General features: G+C 46.2%; 1 protein-coding gene across 2 annotated transcripts in view; it reads left to right on the forward strand.

Moving 5' to 3' along the window:
* Positions 1-18,849, forward strand: part of LOC140388340 (cadherin-related family member 3-like) — a 132,094-nt gene that overhangs the window by 26,345 nt on the left and 86,900 nt on the right. For both annotated transcript variants that reach the window (XM_072472342.1, XM_072472341.1), the window contains one exon: positions 16,837-17,002. In XM_072472342.1, the coding sequence (XP_072328443.1) occupies positions 16,837-17,002 (166 nt within the window). The remainder of the gene's footprint in view (positions 1-16,836; positions 17,003-18,849) is intronic.

An 18,849-nucleotide genomic window follows, 5' to 3' on the forward strand; every position in this document is an offset into this window, starting at 1 on the left:
CTCTGATCACACTCAGTCTGGTTCTCAATCTGATCACACTCAGTCTGGTTCTCATTCTTATCACACTCAGTCTGGTTCTCACTCTGATCACACTCAGTCTTGTTCTCACTCTGATCACTCTCAGTCTCGTTCTCACTCTGCTCACACTCAGTCTGGTTCTCACTCTAATCACACTCAGTCTGGTTCTCACTCTGATCACACTCAGTCTGGTTCTCACTCTGATAACACTCAGTCTGTGTCTCACTCTGATCACACTCAATCTGGGTCTCAATCTGATCACACTCAGTCTGGTTCTCACTCTGAACACACTCAGTCTGGTTCTCAATCTGATCACACTCAGTCTGGTTCTCCATCTGATCACACTCAGTCTGGTACTCAATCTCATCACACTCAGACTGGTTCTCACTCTGATCACTCTCAGTCTCGTTCTCACTCTGCTCACACTCAGTCTGGTTCTCACCCTGTTCACTCTCAGTCTGGTTCTCACTCTGATCACACTCAGTCTGGTTCTCACTCTGATCACACTCAGTCTGGTTCTCACTCTGATCACACTCTGTCTGGTTCTCACTCTGATCACACTCTGTCTGGTTCTCACTCTGATAACACTCAGTCTGGGTCTCACTCTGATCAGACTCAATCTGGGTCCCAATCTGATCAAACTCAGTCTGGTTCTCACTCTGATCACACTCAGTCTGGTTCTCAATCTGATCACACTCTGTCTGGTTCTCAATCTGATCACACACAGTCTGGTACTCAATCTCATCACACTCAGTCTGGTTCTCACTTTGATCACACTCAGTCTGATTCTCAATCTGATCACACACAGTCTGGTACTCAATCTCATCACACTCAGTCTGGTTCTCACTCTGATCAAACTCAGTCCGGTTCTCACTCTGATCACCCTCAGTCTGGTTCTCACTCTGTTCGTTCTCAGTCTGGTTCTCATTCTTATCACACTGAGTCTGGTTCTCACTCTGATCACACTCAGTCTGGTTCTCACTCTGAAGACTCTCAGTCTGGTTCTCACTCTGATCATACTCAGTGTGGTTCTCAAACTGTTCGCTCTCAGTCTGGGTCTCAATCTGATCACACTTAGTCTGGTTCTCACTCTGATCACACTCAGTCTGGTTCTCAATCTGATCACACTCAGTCTGGCTCTCAATCTGATCACACTCAGTCTGGCACTCAATCTCATCACACTCAGTCTGGTTCTCACTCTGATCACTCTCAGTCTCGTTCTCACTCTGCTCACACTCAGTCTGGTTCTCACCCTGTTCACTCTCAGTCTGGTTCTCACTCTGATCACACTCAGTCTGGTTCTCAATCTGATCACACTCAGTCTGGTTCTCATTCTTATCACACTCAGTCTGGTTCTCACTCTGATCACACTCAGTCTTGTTCTCACTCTGATCACTCTCAGTCTCGTTCTCACTCTGCTCACACTCAGTCTGGTTCTCACTCTAATCACACTCAGTCTGGTTCTCACTCTGATCACACTCAGTCTGGTTCTCAATCTGATCACACTCAGTCTGGTTCTCACTCTGATCACACTCAGTCTGATTCTCAATCTGATCACACTCAGTCTGCTTCTCAATCTGATCACACTCAGTAGGGTTCTCAATCTGATCACACTCAGTCTGGTACTCAATCTGATCACACTCAGTCTGGTTCTCACTCTGATCACACTCAGTCTGGTTCTCGATCTGATCACACTCAGTCTGGTTCTCACTCTGATCACACTCAGTTTGGCTCTCAATCTGGCACTCAATCTCATCACACTCAGTCTGGTTCTCACTCTGATCAAACTCAGTCTGGTTCACACTCTGATCACACTCAGTCTGGTTCTCGGTCTGTTCGCTCTCAGTCTGTTTCTCACTCTGATCACTCTCAGTCTGGTTCTCACTCTGATCACTCTCAGCCTGGTTCTCACTCTGTTCGCTCACAGTCTGGTTCTCACTCTGTTCGCTCTCAGTCTGGTTCTCACTCTGATCACACTCAGTCTGGTTCTCACTCTGATCACGCTCAGTCTGGTTCTCATGCTGTTGGCTCTCAGTCTGGTTCTCACTCTGATCACACTCAGTCTGGTTCTCACTCTGACCACACTCAGTCTGGTGCTCACTCTGTTCGCTCACAGTCTGGTTCTCACTCTGTTCGCTCTCAGTCTGGTTCTCACTCTGATCACGCTCAGTCTGGTTCTCACTTTGATCACACTCAGTCTGATTCTCAATTTGATCTCTCTCTGTCTGGTTCTCACTCTGCTCACACTCAGTCTGGTTCTCACTCTGATCACTCTCAGCCTGGTTCTCACTCTGTTCGCTCTCAGTCTGGTTCTCACTCTGATCGCGTTCAGTCTGGTTCTCACTCTGATCACGCTCAGTCTGGTTCTCACTCTGATCACACGCAGTCTGGTTCACACTCTGATCACGCTCAGTCTGGTTCTCACTCTCATCACTCTCAGTCTGGTTCTCACTCTGATCACACTCAGTCTGGTTCTCACTCTGAAGACTCTCAGTCTGGTTCTCACTCTTATCATACTCAGTGTGATTCTCAAACTGTTCGCTCTCAGTCTGGTTCTCACCCTGTTCACTCTCAGTCAAGTTCTCACTCTGATCACACTCAGTCTGGTTCTCACTCTGATCACACTCAGTCTGGTTCTCACTCTGATAACACTCAGCCTGGGTCTCACTCTGATCACACTCAGTCTGGTTCTCAATCTGATCACACTCAGTCTGGTTCTCAATCTGATCACACTCAGTCTGGTACTCAATCTCATCACACACAGTCTGGTTCTCACTCTGATCACACACAGTCTGGTACTCACTCTGATCACACTCAGTCTGGTTCTCACTCTGATCACACTCAGTCTGGTTCTCGATCTGATCACACTCAGTCTGGTTCTCACTCTGATCACACTCAGTTTGGTTCTCAATCTGATCACACTCAGACTGGTTCTCACTCTGATCAAACTCAGTCTGGTTCTCACTCTGATCACACTCAGTCTGGTTCTCACTCTGATCACACTCAGTCTGGTTCTCAATCTGATCACACTCAGTCTGGTTCTCACTCTGATCACACTCAGTCTGGTTCTCAATCTGATCAAACTCAGTCTGGTTCTCACTTTGATCACACTCAGCGTGGTTATCACTCTGTTCGCTCTCAGTCTGTTTCTCACTCTGATCACACTCAGTCTGGTTCTCACTCTGACCACACTCAGTCTGGTTCTCACTCTGAACACACTCAGTCTGGTTCTCACTCTGACCACTGTCAGCCTGGTTCTCACTCTGTTCGTTCACAGTCTGGTTCTCACTCTGTTCGCTCTCAGTCTGGTTCTCACTCTGATCATGCTCAGTCTGGTTCTCACTCTGATCACACTCAGTCTGGTTCTCACTCTGATCACGCTCAGTCTGGTTCTCATGCTGTTCGCTCTCAGTCTGGTTCTCACTCTGATCACACGCAATCTGGTTCACACTCTGATCACGCTCAGTCTGGTTCTCACTCTGATCACTCTCAGTCTGGTTCTCACTCTGATCACACTCAGTCTGGTTCTCACTCTGTTTGCTCTCAGTCTGGTTCTCACTCTGTCGCTCTCAGTCTGGTTCTCACGCTGATCACACTCAGTCTGGTTCTCACTCTGTTAGCTCAAAGTCTGGTTTTCACTCTGATCACACTCAGTCTGGTACTCAATCTGATCACACTCAGTCTGGTTCTCACTCTGATCACTCTCAGTCTGTTTCTCACTCTGATCACACTCAGTCTCGTTCTCACTCTGATCACTCTCAGTCTGGTTCTCACTCTGATCACACTCAGTCTGGTTCTCACCCTATTCACTCTCAGTCTTGTTCTCACTCTGATCACACTGAGTCTGGTTCTCACTCTGATCACACTCAGTCTGGTTCTCACTCTGAAGACTCTCAGTCTGGTTCTCACTCTGATCATACTCAGTGTGGTTCTCAAACTGTTCGCTCTCAGTCTGGGTCTCAATCTGATCACACTTAGTCTGGTTCTCACTCTGATCACACTCAGTCTGGTTCTCAATCTGATCACACTCAGTCTGGCTCTCAATCTGATCACACTCAGTCTGGCACTCAATCTCATCACACTCAGTCTGGTTCTCACTCTGATCACTCTCAGTCTCGTTCTCACTCTGCTCACACTCAGTCTGGTTCTCACCCTGTTCACTCTCAGTCTGGTTCTCACTCTGATCACACTCAGTCTGGTTCTCAATCTGATCACACTCAGTCTGGTTCTCATTCTTATCACACTCAGTCTGGTTCTCACTCTGATCACACTCAGTCTTGTTCTCACTCTGATCACTCTCAGTCTCGTTCTCACTCTGCTCACACTCAGTCTGGTTCTCACTCTAATCACACTCAGTCTGGTTCTCACTCTGATCAAACTCAGTCCGGTTCTCACTCTGATCACCCTCAGTCTGGTTCTCACTCTGTTCGTTCTCAGTCTGGTTCTCATTCTTATCACACTGAGTCTGGTTCTCACTCTGATCACACTCAGTCTGGTTCTCACTCTGAAGACTCTCAGTCTGGTTCTCACTCTGATCATACTCAGTGTGGTTCTCAAACTGTTCGCTCTCAGTCTGGGTCTCAATCTGATCACACTTAGTCTGGTTCTCACTCTGATCACACTCAGTCTGGTTCTCAATCTGATCACACTCAGTCTGGCTCTCAATCTGATCACACTCAGTCTGGCACTCAATCTCATCACACTCAGTCTGGTTCTCACTCTGATCACTCTCAGTCTCGTTCTCACTCTGCTCACACTCAGTCTGGTTCTCACCCTGTTCACTCTCAGTCTGGTTCTCACTCTGATCACACTCAGTCTGGTTCTCAATCTGATCACACTCAGTCTGGTTCTCATTCTTATCACACTCAGTCTGGTTCTCACTCTGATCACACTCAGTCTTGTTCTCACTCTGATCACTCTCAGTCTCGTTCTCACTCTGCTCACACTCAGTCTGGTTCTCACTCTAATCACACTCAGTCTGGTTCTCACTCTGATCACACTCAGTCTGGTTCTCACTCTGATAACACTCAGTCTGGGTCTCACTCTGATCACACTCAATCTGGGTCTCAATCTGATCACACTCAGTCTGGTTCTCACTCTGAACACACTCAGTCTGGTTCTCAATCTGATCACACTCAGTCTGGTTCTCCATCTGATCACACTCAGTCTGGTACTCAATCTCATCACACTCAGTCTGGTTCTCACTCTGATCACTCTCAGTCTCGTTCTCACTCTGCTCACACTCAGTCTGGTTCTCACCCTGTTCACTCTCAGTCTGGTTCTCACTCTGATCACACTCAGTCTGGTTCTCACTCTGATCACACTCAGTCTGGTTCTCACTCTGATCACACTCTGTCTGGTTCTCACTCTGATCACACTCTGTCTGGTTCTCACTCTGATAACACTCAGTCTGGGTCTCACTCTGATCAGACTCAATCTGGGTCCCAATCTGATCACACTCAGTCTGGTTCTCACTCTGATCACACTCAGTCTGGTTCTCAATCTGATCACACTCTGTCTGGTTCTCAATCTGATCACACACAGTCTGGTACTCAATCTCATCACACTCAGTCTGGTTCTCACTTTGATCACACTCAGTCTGATTCTCAATCTGATCACACACAGTCTGGTACTCAATCTCATCACACTCAGTCTGGTTCTCACTCTGATCAAACTCAGTCCGGTTCTCACTCTGATCACCCTCAGTCTGGTTCTCACTCTGTTCGTTCTCAGTCTGGTTCTCATTCTTATCACACTGAGTCTGGTTCTCACTCTGATCACACTCAGTCTGGTTCTCACTCTGAAGACTCTCAGTCTGGTTCTCACTCTGATCATACTCAGTGTGGTTCTCAAACTGTTCGCTCTCAGTCTGGGTCTCAATCTGATCACACTTAGTCTGGTTCTCACTCTGATCACACTCAGTCTGGTTCTCAATCTGATCACACTCAGTCTGGCTCTCAATCTGATCACACTCAGTCTGGCACTCAATCTCATCACACTCAGTCTGGTTCTCACTCTGATCACTCTCAGTCTCGTTCTCACTCTGCTCACACTCAGTCTGGTTCTCACCCTGTTCACTCTCAGTCTGGTTCTCACTCTGATCACACTCAGTCTGGTTCTCAATCTGATCACACTCAGTCTGGTTCTCATTCTTATCACACTCAGTCTGGTTCTCACTCTGATCACACTCAGTCTTGTTCTCACTCTGATCACTCTCAGTCTCGTTCTCACTCTGCTCACACTCAGTCTGGTTCTCACTCTAATCACACTCAGTCTGGTTCTCACTCTGATCACACTCAGTCTGGTTCTCACTCTGATAACACTCAGTCTGGGTCTCACTCTGATCACACTCAATCTGGGTCTCAATCTGATCACACTCAGTCTGGTTCTCACTCTGAACACACTCAGTCTGGTTCTCAATCTGATCACACTCAGTCTGGTTCTCCATCTGATCACACTCAGTCTGGTACTCAATCTCATCACACTCAGTCTGGTTCTCACTCTGATCACTCTCAGTCTCGTTCTCACTCTGCTCACACTCAGTCTGGTTCTCACCCTGTTCACTCTCAGTCTGGTTCTCACTCTGATCACACTCAGTCTGGTTCTCACTCTGATCACACTCAGTCTGGTTCTCACTCTGATCACACTCAGTCTGCTCCTCAATCTGATCTCTCTCAGTCTGCTCCTCAATCTGATTTCTCTCAGTCTGGTTCTCATTCTTATCACACTGAGTCTGGTTCTCACTCTGATCACACTCAGTCTGGTTCTCACTCTGAAGACTCTCAGTCTGGTTCTCACTCTGATCATACTCAGTGTGGTTCTCAAACTGTTCGCTCTCAGTCTGGGTCTCAATCTGATCACACTTAGTCTTGTTCTCACTCTGATCACACTCAGTCTGGTTCTCAATCTGATCACACTCAGTCTGGCTCTCAATCTGATCACACTCAGTCTGGCACTCAATCTCATCACACTCAGTCTGGTTCTCACTCTGATCACTCTCAGTCTCGTTCTCACTCTGCTCACACTCAGTCTGGGTCTCACCCTGTTCACTCTCAGTCTGGTTCTCATTCTTATCACACTCAGTCCGGTACTCACTCTGATCACACTCAGTCTGGTTCTCACTCTGATCACACTCAGTCTGGTTCTCACTCTGGTCACTCTCAGTTTGGTTCTCACTCTGATCACTCTCAGTCTGGTTCTCACTCTGTTCGCTCTCAGTCTGTTTCTCACTCTGATCACACTCAGTCTGGTACTCAATCTCATCGCACTCAGTCCGGTTCTCACTCTGATCAAACTCAGTCTGGTTCTCACTCTGATCACCCTCAGTCTGGTTCTCACTCTGTTCGCTCTCAGTCTGATCACACTCAGTCTGGTTCTCACTCTGATCACACTCTGTCTGGTTCTCATTCTGATCACACTCAGTCTGGTTCTCACTCTGATCACACTCTGTCTGGTTCTCATTCTGATCACACTCAGTCTGGTTCTCACCCTGATTACACTCAGTCTGGTTCTCACTCTGTTCGTTCTCAGTCTGGTTCTCATTCTTATCACACTCAGTCTGGTACTCACTCTGATCACACTCAGTCTGGTTCTCACTCTGATCACACTCAGTCTGGTTCTCACTCTGGTCACTCTCTGTTTGGTTCTCACTCTGATCACTCTCAGTCTGGTTCTCACTCTGTTCGCTCTCAGTCTGTTTCTCACTCTGATCACACTCAGTCTGGTTCTCACTCTGATCACACTCAGTCTGGTTCTCACTCTGTTCGCTCTCACTCTGGTTCCCACTCTGATCACACGCAGTCTGGTTCTCACTCTGATCACACTCAGTCTGGTTCTCACTCTGTTCGCTCTCAGTCTGTTTCTCACTCTGATCACACTCAGTCTGGTTCTCACTCTGATCACACTCAGTCCGTTTCCAGCTCTGATCACACTCAGTCTGGTTCTCACTCTGTTCGCTCTCAGTCTGGTTCTCACTCTGTTCGCTCTCAGTCTGGTTCTCACTCTGATCACACTCAGTCTGGTTCTCATTCTGATCACACTCAGTCTGGTTCTCACTCTGATCACACTCAGTCTGGTTCTCACTCTGTTCGTTCTCAGTCTGGTTCTCATTCTTATCACACTCAGTCTGGTTCTCACTCTGATCACACTCAGTCTGGTTCTCACCCTGTTCACTCTCAGTCTGGTTCTCACTCTGATCACACTCAGTCTGGTTCTCACTCTGATCACTCTCAGCCTGGTTCTCACTCTGTTCGCTCTCAGCCTGGTTCTCACTCTGATCACTCTCAGCCTGGTTCTCACTCTGTTCGCTCTCAGTCTGGTTCTCACTCTGATCACGCTCAGTCTGGTTCTCACTCTGTTCACTCTCAGTCTGGTTCTCACTCTGATCACACTCAGTCTGGTTCTCACTCTGATCACTCTCAGCCTGGTTCTCACTCTGTTCGCTCTCAGTCTGGTTCTCACTCTGATCACGCTCAGTCTGGTTCTCACTCTGATCACACTCAGTCTGGTTCTCACTCTGTTCGCTCTCAGCCTGGTTCTCACTCTGATCACACTCAGTCTGGTTCTCACTCTGATCACTCTCAGTCTGGTTCTCACTCTGATCACTCTCAGTCTGGTTCTCACTCTGTTCGCTCTCAGTCTGGTTCTCACTCTGATCTCTCTCAGTCTGGTTCATACTCTATTCGCTTTCAGTCTGATTCTCAGTCTGTTCACACTCAGTCTGGCTCTCACTCTGATCACACTCAGTCTGGTTCTCACTCTGTTCGCTCTCAGCCTGGTTCTCACTCTGATCACACTCAGTCTGGTTCTCACTCTGATCACTCTCAGTCTGGTTCTCACTCTGTTCGCTCTCAGTCTGGTTCTCACTCTGATCTCTCTCAGTCTGGTTCATACTCTATTCGCTTTCAGTCTGATTCTCAGTCTGTTCACACTCAGTCTGGCTCTCACTCTGATCACACTCAGTCTGGTTCTCACTCTCAGTCTGGTTCACACTCTGTCCACTTTCAGTCTGATTCTCAGTCTGTTCACTCTCAGTCTGGTTCTCACTCTGATCTCTCTCAGTCTGGTTCATACTCTATTCGCTTTCAGTCTGATTCTCAGTCTGTTCACACTCAGTCTGGCTCTCACTCTGATCACACTCAGTCTGGTTCTCACTCTGTTCACTCTCAATCTGGTTCTCACTCTGTTCGCTCTCAGTCTGGTTCTCACTCTGATCACTCTCAGTCTGGTTCTCACTCTGTTCACTCTCAATCTGGTTCTCACTCTGTTCGCTCTCAGTCTGGTTCTCACTCTGATCACTCTCAGTCTGGTTCTCACTCTGTTCGCTCTCAGTCTGTTTCTCACTCTGTTCGTTCTCAGTCTGGTTCTCATTCTTATCACACTCAGTCTGGTTCTCACTCCGATCACACTCAGTCTGGTTCTCACTCTGTTCGCTCTCAGTCTGGTTCTCACTCTGATCACACTCAGTCTGGTTCTCACTCTGATCACACTCAGTCTGGTTCTCATTCTGATCACACTCAGTCTGGTTCTCACTCTGATTACACTCAGTCTGCTTATCTCTCTGTTCGCTCTCAGTCTGGTTCTCACTCTGATCTCTCTCAGTCTGGTTCATACTCTATTCGCTTTCAGTCTGATTCTCAGTCTGTTCACACTCAGTCTGGCTCTCACTCTGATCACACTCAGTCTGGTTCTCACTCTCAGTCTGGTTCACACTCTGTCCACTTTCAGTCTGATTCTCAGTCTGTTCACTCTCAGTCTGGTTCTCACTCTGATCTCTCTCAGTCTGGTTCATACTCTATTCGCTCTCAGTCTGGTTCTCACTCTGTTCGCTCTCAGTCTGGTTCTCACTCTGATCACACTCAGTCTGGTTCTCATTCTGATCACACTCAGTCTGGTTCTCACTCTGATCACACTCAGTCTGGTTCTCACTCTGTTCGTTCTCAGTCTGGTTCTCATTCTTATCACACTCAGTCTGGTTCTCACTCTGATCACACTCAGTCTGGTTCTCACCCTGTTCACTCTCAGTCTGGTTCTCACTCTGATCACACTCAGTCTGGTTCTCACTCTGATCACTCTCAGCCTGGTTCTCACTCTGTTCGCTCTCAGCCTGGTTCTCACTCTGATCACTCTCAGCCTGGTTCTCACTCTGTTCGCTCTCAGTCTGGTTCTCACTCTGATCACGCTCAGTCTGGTTCTCACTCTGTTCACTCTCAGTCTGGTTCTCACTCTGATCACACTCAGTCTGGTTCTCACTCTGATCACTCTCAGCCTGGTTCTCACTCTGTTCGCTCTCAGTCTGGTTCTCACTCTGATCACGCTCAGTCTGGTTCTCACTCTGATCACACTCAGTCTGGTTCTCACTCTGTTCGCTCTCAGCCTGGTTCTCACTCTGATCACACTCAGTCTGGTTCTCACTCTGATCACTCTCAGTCTGGTTCTCACTCTGATCACTCTCAGTCTGGTTCTCACTCTGTTCGCTCTCAGTCTGGTTCTCACTCTGATCTCTCTCAGTCTGGTTCATACTCTATTCGCTTTCAGTCTGATTCTCAGTCTGTTCACACTCAGTCTGGCTCTCACTCTGATCACACTCAGTCTGGTTCTCACTCTGTTCGCTCTCAGCCTGGTTCTCACTCTGATCACACTCAGTCTGGTTCTCACTCTGATCACTCTCAGTCTGGTTCTCACTCTGTTCGCTCTCAGTCTGGTTCTCACTCTGATCTCTCTCAGTCTGGTTCATACTCTATTCGCTTTCAGTCTGATTCTCAGTCTGTTCACACTCAGTCTGGCTCTCACTCTGATCACACTCAGTCTGGTTCTCACTCTCAGTCTGGTTCACACTCTGTCCACTTTCAGTCTGATTCTCAGTCTGTTCACTCTCAGTCTGGTTCTCACTCTGATCTCTCTCAGTCTGGTTCATACTCTATTCGCTTTCAGTCTGATTCTCAGTCTGTTCACACTCAGTCTGGCTCTCACTCTGATCACACTCAGTCTGGTTCTCACTCTGTTCACTCTCAATCTGGTTCTCACTCTGTTCGCTCTCAGTCTGGTTCTCACTCTGATCACTCTCAGTCTGGTTCTCACTCTGTTCACTCTCAATCTGGTTCTCACTCTGTTCGCTCTCAGTCTGGTTCTCACTCTGATCACTCTCAGTCTGGTTCTCACTCTGTTCGCTCTCAGTCTGTTTCTCACTCTGTTCGTTCTCAGTCTGGTTCTCATTCTTATCACACTCAGTCTGGTTCTCACTCCGATCACACTCAGTCTGGTTCTCACTCTGTTCGCTCTCAGTCTGGTTCTCACTCTGATCACACTCAGTCTGGTTCTCACTCTGATCACACTCAGTCTGGTTCTCATTCTGATCACACTCAGTCTGGTTCTCACTCTGATTACACTCAGTCTGCTTATCTCTCTGTTCGCTCTCAGTCTGGTTCTCACTCTGATCTCTCTCAGTCTGGTTCATACTCTATTCGCTTTCAGTCTGATTCTCAGTCTGTTCACACTCAGTCTGGCTCTCACTCTGATCACACTCAGTCTGGTTCTCACTCTCAGTCTGGTTCACACTCTGTCCACTTTCAGTCTGATTCTCAGTCTGTTCACTCTCAGTCTGGTTCTCACTCTGATCTCTCTCAGTCTGGTTCATACTCTATTCGCTTTCAGTCTGATTCTCAGTCTGTTCACACTCAGTCTGGCTCTCACTCTGATCACACTCAGTCTGGTTCTCACTCTCAGTCTGGTTCTCACTCTGTTCGCTTTCAGTCTGATTCTCAGGCTGTTCACACACAGTCTGTTTATCATTCTGTTCACTCTCACTCTGGTTCTCAGCCTGTTCACTTTGAGCCTTGTTCTCAATTTGTTCATTCTCAGTCTGGGTTTCACTCAGTTCGCTCTCATTCTGGCTCTCAATCTGTTTGCTCTCACTCCAGTTCTCAGTCTGGTTCTAACCCTGTTCGCTCTCTGTCTGTTTCTCAATCTGCTAGCTCTCAGTGTGTGTCTAACACTTCTCACTCTGCGCCTGGTTCTCAGTCTGTTTGCTCTCAGTTTAGCTCTCAATCTATGCAGTGAGTCTGTGAGGAAGAATAGACAGTTAATAGGGCAAAGTTTCAATCAGTGGAATGGGTTAAAGTGTATGTTTCAATGCAAGGAGTGTTCGGAATAAGACATGGATTTCACAGGGCCAGGAATGGTTGTTAGATGTTCCGAGGTTTAGATGTTTTTAGAAGAATTGGGAGGGAAGTAAAAGAGGAGGGGGAGTGGCACTGTTAATTAGAGAGTGCACCACAGCTGCAGAAAAGGAGGTAGTCGAGCAGGGTTTGTCTACTAAGTCAGTATGGGTGGAAGTCAGAAACAAGAAACAAGCAGTCACTTTATTGGGAGTTTCCTATAGACCCCCCATTGGCAGCAGAGAGATGGAGGAACAGATTGGGCGGCAGATCTTGGAAAGGTGCAGAAGTAACAGAGTTGTTATCATGAGTGACTTCAACTTCCCTAATATTGACTGGAACCTCCTTCGTGCAAATGGTTTGGATGGAGCAGATTTTGTAAAGTGTGTCCAGGAAGGATTCCTGACTCAATATGTAGATAGGCCGACTAGGGGGGGGGGTGGGGAGGCCATATTGGATTTGGTGCTTGACAACGAACCAGGCCAGGTGTCAGATGTCTTGGTGGGAGAACATTTCGGTGACAGTGACAACAACTCCTTGACCTTTACCATAGTAATGGAGAGGGATAGGAACAGACAGTATGGGAAGATATTTAATTGGGAGAGGTGAAATTATACTGCTATTAGATAGGAGCTGAGGAGCATAAATTGGGAACAGATATTCTCAGGGAAATGCACAACAATGAAAATGAAATGAAAATGAAAATCGCTTATTGTCACAAGTAGGCTTCAAATGAAGTTACTGTGAAAAGCCCCGAGTCGCCACATTCCGGCGCCTGTTCAGGGAGGCTGGTACGGGAATAATATGGGGGCTGTTTAAGGAGCACTTGCTGCGAGTGCTGGATAGTTTTGTCCCACTGAGACGAGGAAGGAATGGTAAGGTGAAGGAGCCTTGGATGACAAGGGAAGTGGAACTTCTAGTCACGTGGAAGAAGGAAGCTTACATAAGGTTGAGGAAGCAAGGACCTGGCACAGCTCTAGAGGGTTACAAGGTAGCCAGGAAGGAACTCAAAAATGGATTTAGGAGAGCTAAAAGGGGCATGAAAAAGCCCTGGCAGAAAGGATTAGGGAAAACTCCAAGGCGTTCGACACTTCGTGAGAAATAAAAGGATGATCAGAATGAGAGTAGGACCGATCAGGGATAGTGGAGGGAACTTGTGCCTAGTGTCTGAGGAGGTTGGTGAGGCCCTAAATGAATATTTTGCTTCAGTATTCACTAGAGAGAGGGACCTTGTTGCTCGTGAGAACAGCATGAATCAGGTTAATAGGTTCAAACAGGTTGATATTAAGAAGGAGATGTGCTGGAAATTTTGATAAGCATCAGGATAGATAAGTCGCCTGGGCCAGATGGGATATACCCAAGGTTACTACGGGAAGCGAGGGAGGAGACTGCTGCGCCGTTGGCGATGATCTTTGCGTCCTCACTCTCCACTAGAGTAGTACCAGATGATTGGAGGGAGGCGAATGTTGTTCCCCTGTTCAAGAAAGGGAATAGGGAAATCCCTGGGAATTACAGACCAGTCAGTCTTACGTCTGTGGTGAGCAAAATACTGGAAAGGATTCTGTGGGATAGGATTTATGATTATTTAGAAAAACATAGTTTCATTAAAGATAGTCAGCATAGGTTTGTGAGGGACAGGTTATGCCTCACAAGCCTCTGAGGATGTGACGAAACACATTTATGAAGGTTGGGCAGTGGATGTGGTGTAAATGGATTTCAGTAAGGCATTTGATAAGGTTCCCCATGGTAGGCTCATTCAGAAAGTCAGGGGGAATGGGATACAGGGAAATGTGGCTGCCTGGATACAGAATTAGATGGCCGAAAGCGAGTGGTAGCGGATGGAAAGTATTCCGCCTGGAGGTCGGTGACCAGTGGTGTCCCTCAGGGATCTGTTCTGGGACCTCTGTTCTTTGTGGTTTTTATAAATGACTTGGATGAGGAAGTGGAAGGGTGGGTTAGTAAGTTTGCCGATGACACAAAGGTTGGTGGAGTTGTAGATAGTGTCGAGGGCTGTTGCAGGGTGCAACAGGACATTGACAGGATGCAAAGCCGGGCTGAGAAGTGGCAGGTGGAATTCAACCTCGATGAATGTGAAGTGATTCATTTTGGAACGTCAAATTTAAATGATGAATACAGGGTAAAAGACAGGATTCTTGGAAGTGTGGAGGAACAGTGGGATCTTGTGGTCCACGTACATAGATCCCTCAAAGTTGCCACCCAGGTTGATAGGGTTGTTAAGAAGGTATATGGTGTGTTGGCTTTCATTAACAGGGGGATTGAGTTTAAGAGCCGCGAGGTTTTGCTGCAGCTTTATAAAATCCTGGTTAGACCACACTTGGAATATTGTGTTCAGTTCTGGTCGCCTCATTATCGGAAGGATGTGGATGCTTTGGAGAGAGTGCAGAGGAGATTTACTAGGATTCTGCCTGGACTGGAGGGCATATCTTATGAAGAAAGGCTAAGGGAGCTCGGCCTTTTCTCACCAGAGCGAAGAAGGCAGAGAGGTGACTTGATAGAGGTGTACAAGGTGATGAGAGGCATGGATAGAGTGGGTAGTCAGAGACCTTTCCCCAGGGTGGAAATGGCTGTCACGAGGGAACATAATTTTAAGGTGATTGGAGGAAGGTATAGGGGAGATGTCAGAGGTAGGTTCTTTACATAGAGAGTGGTGGGTGTGTGGAATGCACTGCCAGCGGAGGTGGTGGCGTCAGAGTCATTAGGAACATTTAAGCGACTCTTAGACAAGCACATGGGCAGTAGTAAATTGAAGGGGTGTAGGTTAGGTTGACCTTTGAAAAGGATAAATGGTCGGCGCAACATTGTGGGCCAAAGGGCCTGTACTGTTCTACGTTCTATATTCTAATCTGGCCTGGTTCTCAGTCCTTTCACTCAGTCTGGTTCTCACTCTGCTCAGTTTCAGTCTGGTACTCAGTCTGTTCACTCTCAGTTTGGTTCTTAGTCTGTTCACTCTCAGTCTCGTTCTCAATCTGTTTACTCTCAGCCATCCTCTGGCTTTCTTAACCTCAGTCTGATATCCAGGATTTTGTGTCTCGTGAACTCTGGTTTAATGTGTTGTAGGAAATGTAATTACATGTTATTTATTCAGTTTCCCAATGATATTGTATTTACCTTAGTTGGTATATTAGTATCACCAAAATCCTAATAAGCTGCATGACTCTTCGTTTTATCGTGAAGAAAATAACATAACTTAAAAATCAAAGAATTAACACAAAAGAATATATAAGTATTTAACCACAGATTGGTGCTTAGACCTACCTGCTCACTTTGCCTCTTCATCAGCATTACCTGGCTTACCCGATGCCAAGCCTATCTAAAAGGCTTATTTCTGGTGGTTTGGGCGGGGGGGGGGGGGGGGGGGGGTGCTGTCGGTGTTGTCAGTTGGACAATGTGGATTAAACCTACAGGGTGTGGGGGAAACCCTGACCTCTGGGTTTTCTGTGCACTACCTGGCCCTTGCCAACTTTTAAAAGTTAAAATCCTTTCCTGATGGTCAGATAATGGTGGAATTTATATCAGGCATCACAGAATATGTAGATTAACACTGAGAGTCACTAAACTGAGACTGAGAGCCCAGCTTTCCCTTCGGAGGTGAGAAATGGGAGTCAGGATTGAACCTGGTTCACATTCCTGCTGGGGGTCCCTAGACAGCTGGGCTGTGCACCTTTACAGACTGGTCAGGAGGCAGGCCTGCCACCCAATTAGGCAGATCCAAGGTGGGAGTTGAGGTAGGCCAATTCTGGAGCAGGCAGGTTAAAAGGCCCGTCTCTGTGCCCCTCCATTCCCATATACATCAGCCTGGATCTTTATGTGGATATACGGAAAGCTTTGAGCTGTGTCTGGAAGGAATGTTTTGAAATTATTTTTTTAAATTCTGAAAATATTTCAAAAGCCTGTCAAAATGTAGATCTGTTTTCCAAGCCCCTCTCATCCACTCAGATCCCCTCACCCTACCTAACCCTCAACCATCCAAACCCCCCTCATTTACCCTCCTCTCCCCATCCTTCACTCACCCTCACTCATTATCCACTTTATAAACATGTGAACTCACAAGCCACATAAAAACTCGATAACACACACCCGAGCCCATAAATACCCAAATAAACAATTTAACCTCAAAACTGCTAATCTTAGCAGATCTCTAAACTGGAAAGCATAAAAGCAATCAAAAGTGCTTAATACGTTATTTACCTTTTAAAATATTTCCCACTTCCATCCAGCTGTTGTAAAATCTGACAGCTGCTGGACCCTGCTGTCTTGCAGATAATCATAAAACCTTCAAGTGACGGACGGCCTCTTAATGAGCCCGGCGCAAAAAGTATTGAGCATGGTAACAGGAGTGGAACTGTTTTCAGCCCGTTTACAATGGCAGAGGGTGGGAACAGAGCCATGATTTCTGGTCACAACGAGCAGGAGCCAATTTGTTTGCTGTCACACCTCCATTCCCATCCGATCTGGGATGAAAATATTCTGGCCTGAGGGTCAGCGAACAAAGGAATTGGGATTGAGGGTCAGAGAGTAGGCAAACTGACAACGTGGCCTGGATTTTCGATCCTGGGTTGGGTGTGCAGAGATGGGGCAGAGTGAAAACCTGCAGCTTTATGTACTGATTTATTTTCATTGCTGTGCTTTTACTTTTATATAGCTAGTAACGACTAACAGTCCGAAGTTGGATTTTGAAAGCACTCCACGCTACTCACTTCAACTGTTTGTGAAAGATCAGAAAGGTAGCTCTGCTTCCCAGACCATCATAGTAAAGATCCTCGATGTAAATGAGCCGCCCATCTTTCTGGGAACTTTAGCTAAACAAGGTATATATTTACATCTAAGTATTTTTGCCAAATCAATCTAACCAACAAAGGTCACCAGTTTTAAAAAGGTATATGGAACAATGGTGGTGTCAGTGAGGAGCACACAGGTTAAATGGAATTGAGGAGCCCAAATTCCAATGGCGGAATTACACCACGAGTAGTTAAAATGCAGCACAGCGACCGATCGGGAATGAAATGGCTACTGTCTAATATGCATTCAAAGATATCATGGCCTGACATCGAATGGAACAGCAGGTTATTTAACAGGGATGCGTTTAGGAACTATCCTCTGATCTGATAACACGAGGATGAGTTGCAGTCTGTACGAATCAAACAGTTAGGCTGGATTAATCTGATTGATGAGTTTGTATAAATATATAAATCACATTAAGAAGGAACTCATCTGCAGAGGGTTATATTCTGAACTGTGTGCAATCCCTAGCTATATTTCCTTACCGGTTGCAATCCAGCAAGCCACATTAGCACACAAATTCAATAAATAGTACCATAAAATGATCTTAGTTGGCAGAAAACCAGATCATGCGTGGCTGTCAAAATGCTTATTTTATTGCCCTACTGAGGTTTAAGATTCCAATTAAGTTCCTAAAACAAGTTTAACCCTCAGGCAACATGCTGAGTGATTGAATTCAGGGCCAATTCTTTAATGATCTAAGTGGTATGCTGATTACAGGGATGTTATTTCAGTAAATTCAATCTTGCCATTTGATTTTAAAGGGATGGAGTTATGATAATTAGTTGTTCAACTTTTTTGGCAGGGGTCTCTGTGAAGCAATGTGCAAGCCCCAGGAAATCATGATGTTGTGTTAGTAATGACATAAATGACTCACGCCATAATTCCTTGGAATGCCTTTGTCATATTAATGACATGTACCATAGATGCAAGATTTCTTTTCTCAAATTCAGACCAGATATTTTGTTGTAAGAGCTTAATTGATATATCAACCCAAAATTATAATTGGGAACAATAAGTGTTCTACTCGCTATTGATGTACATTAATCCTTAGACTCCATGCTATTAAAAAAACCTAACATTACTGTTAAGTTTTCTTAATTTGAGTCAAAGGACCAGTGTTTCCAATCCAGCTCTGCTTAATTCACTAGCCACTTCAAATGTTCCATTCCTAAGGTTTGTGGTAATAATAGTAGTTGCCAGGAGAGTTCAATGGGCAGTTCATTGAGAGGATCCATCTCTGCTTCTTCCAGGATGATTTGTGGAAAGATTGATTGAGCAGGGCTGTCTGAGATTCTATATTTACTGTATTTGCTAATTGCAGTGAAGTCATAACTCATTCTTTACACTTTCCATTTTTAATGACCGGTAAGAATTGTTTTTTTATTTGTCCGTGGGACGTGGGCGTCGCAGGCTGTGCCAGCATTTATTGTCCATCCCTAGTTACCCTTGAGGGGGCAGTTAAGAGTCAACCACATTGCTGTGGGTCTGGAGTCCACATCGGCCAGACCAGATAAGGATGGCAGATTTCCTTCCCTAAAGGACTTTAGTAAACCAATTGGGTTTTTACAACAATTGTTTCATGGTCATCATTAGACTCTTAATCCCAGATATTTTATTGAGCTTAAATGCCATCACCTGCTGTGGTGGGATATGAAGCCGTGTCCCCTGGGTTTCTGGATTACCAGTCCAGTGACAGTACCACTGCCTCCAGAATGTTTTACTTTGACAACAATCTGAAAGATGAATGTTGGAGTTGTGTTCAAAGTAGGATTTAATACTTTTATGTGTGAGAGCAGAACTGTAGTTTACACAATGTCTGCACTCTAAATACACACACATACAACTGTTTGAAGGAAATGCTAATTCAGAATTG

The sequence above is a fragment of the Scyliorhinus torazame genome, chromosome 13 (genome assembly GCF_047496885.1).
Source record: "Scyliorhinus torazame isolate Kashiwa2021f chromosome 13, sScyTor2.1, whole genome shotgun sequence".
Taxonomy (NCBI): Eukaryota; Metazoa; Chordata; class Chondrichthyes; order Carcharhiniformes; family Scyliorhinidae; genus Scyliorhinus; species Scyliorhinus torazame.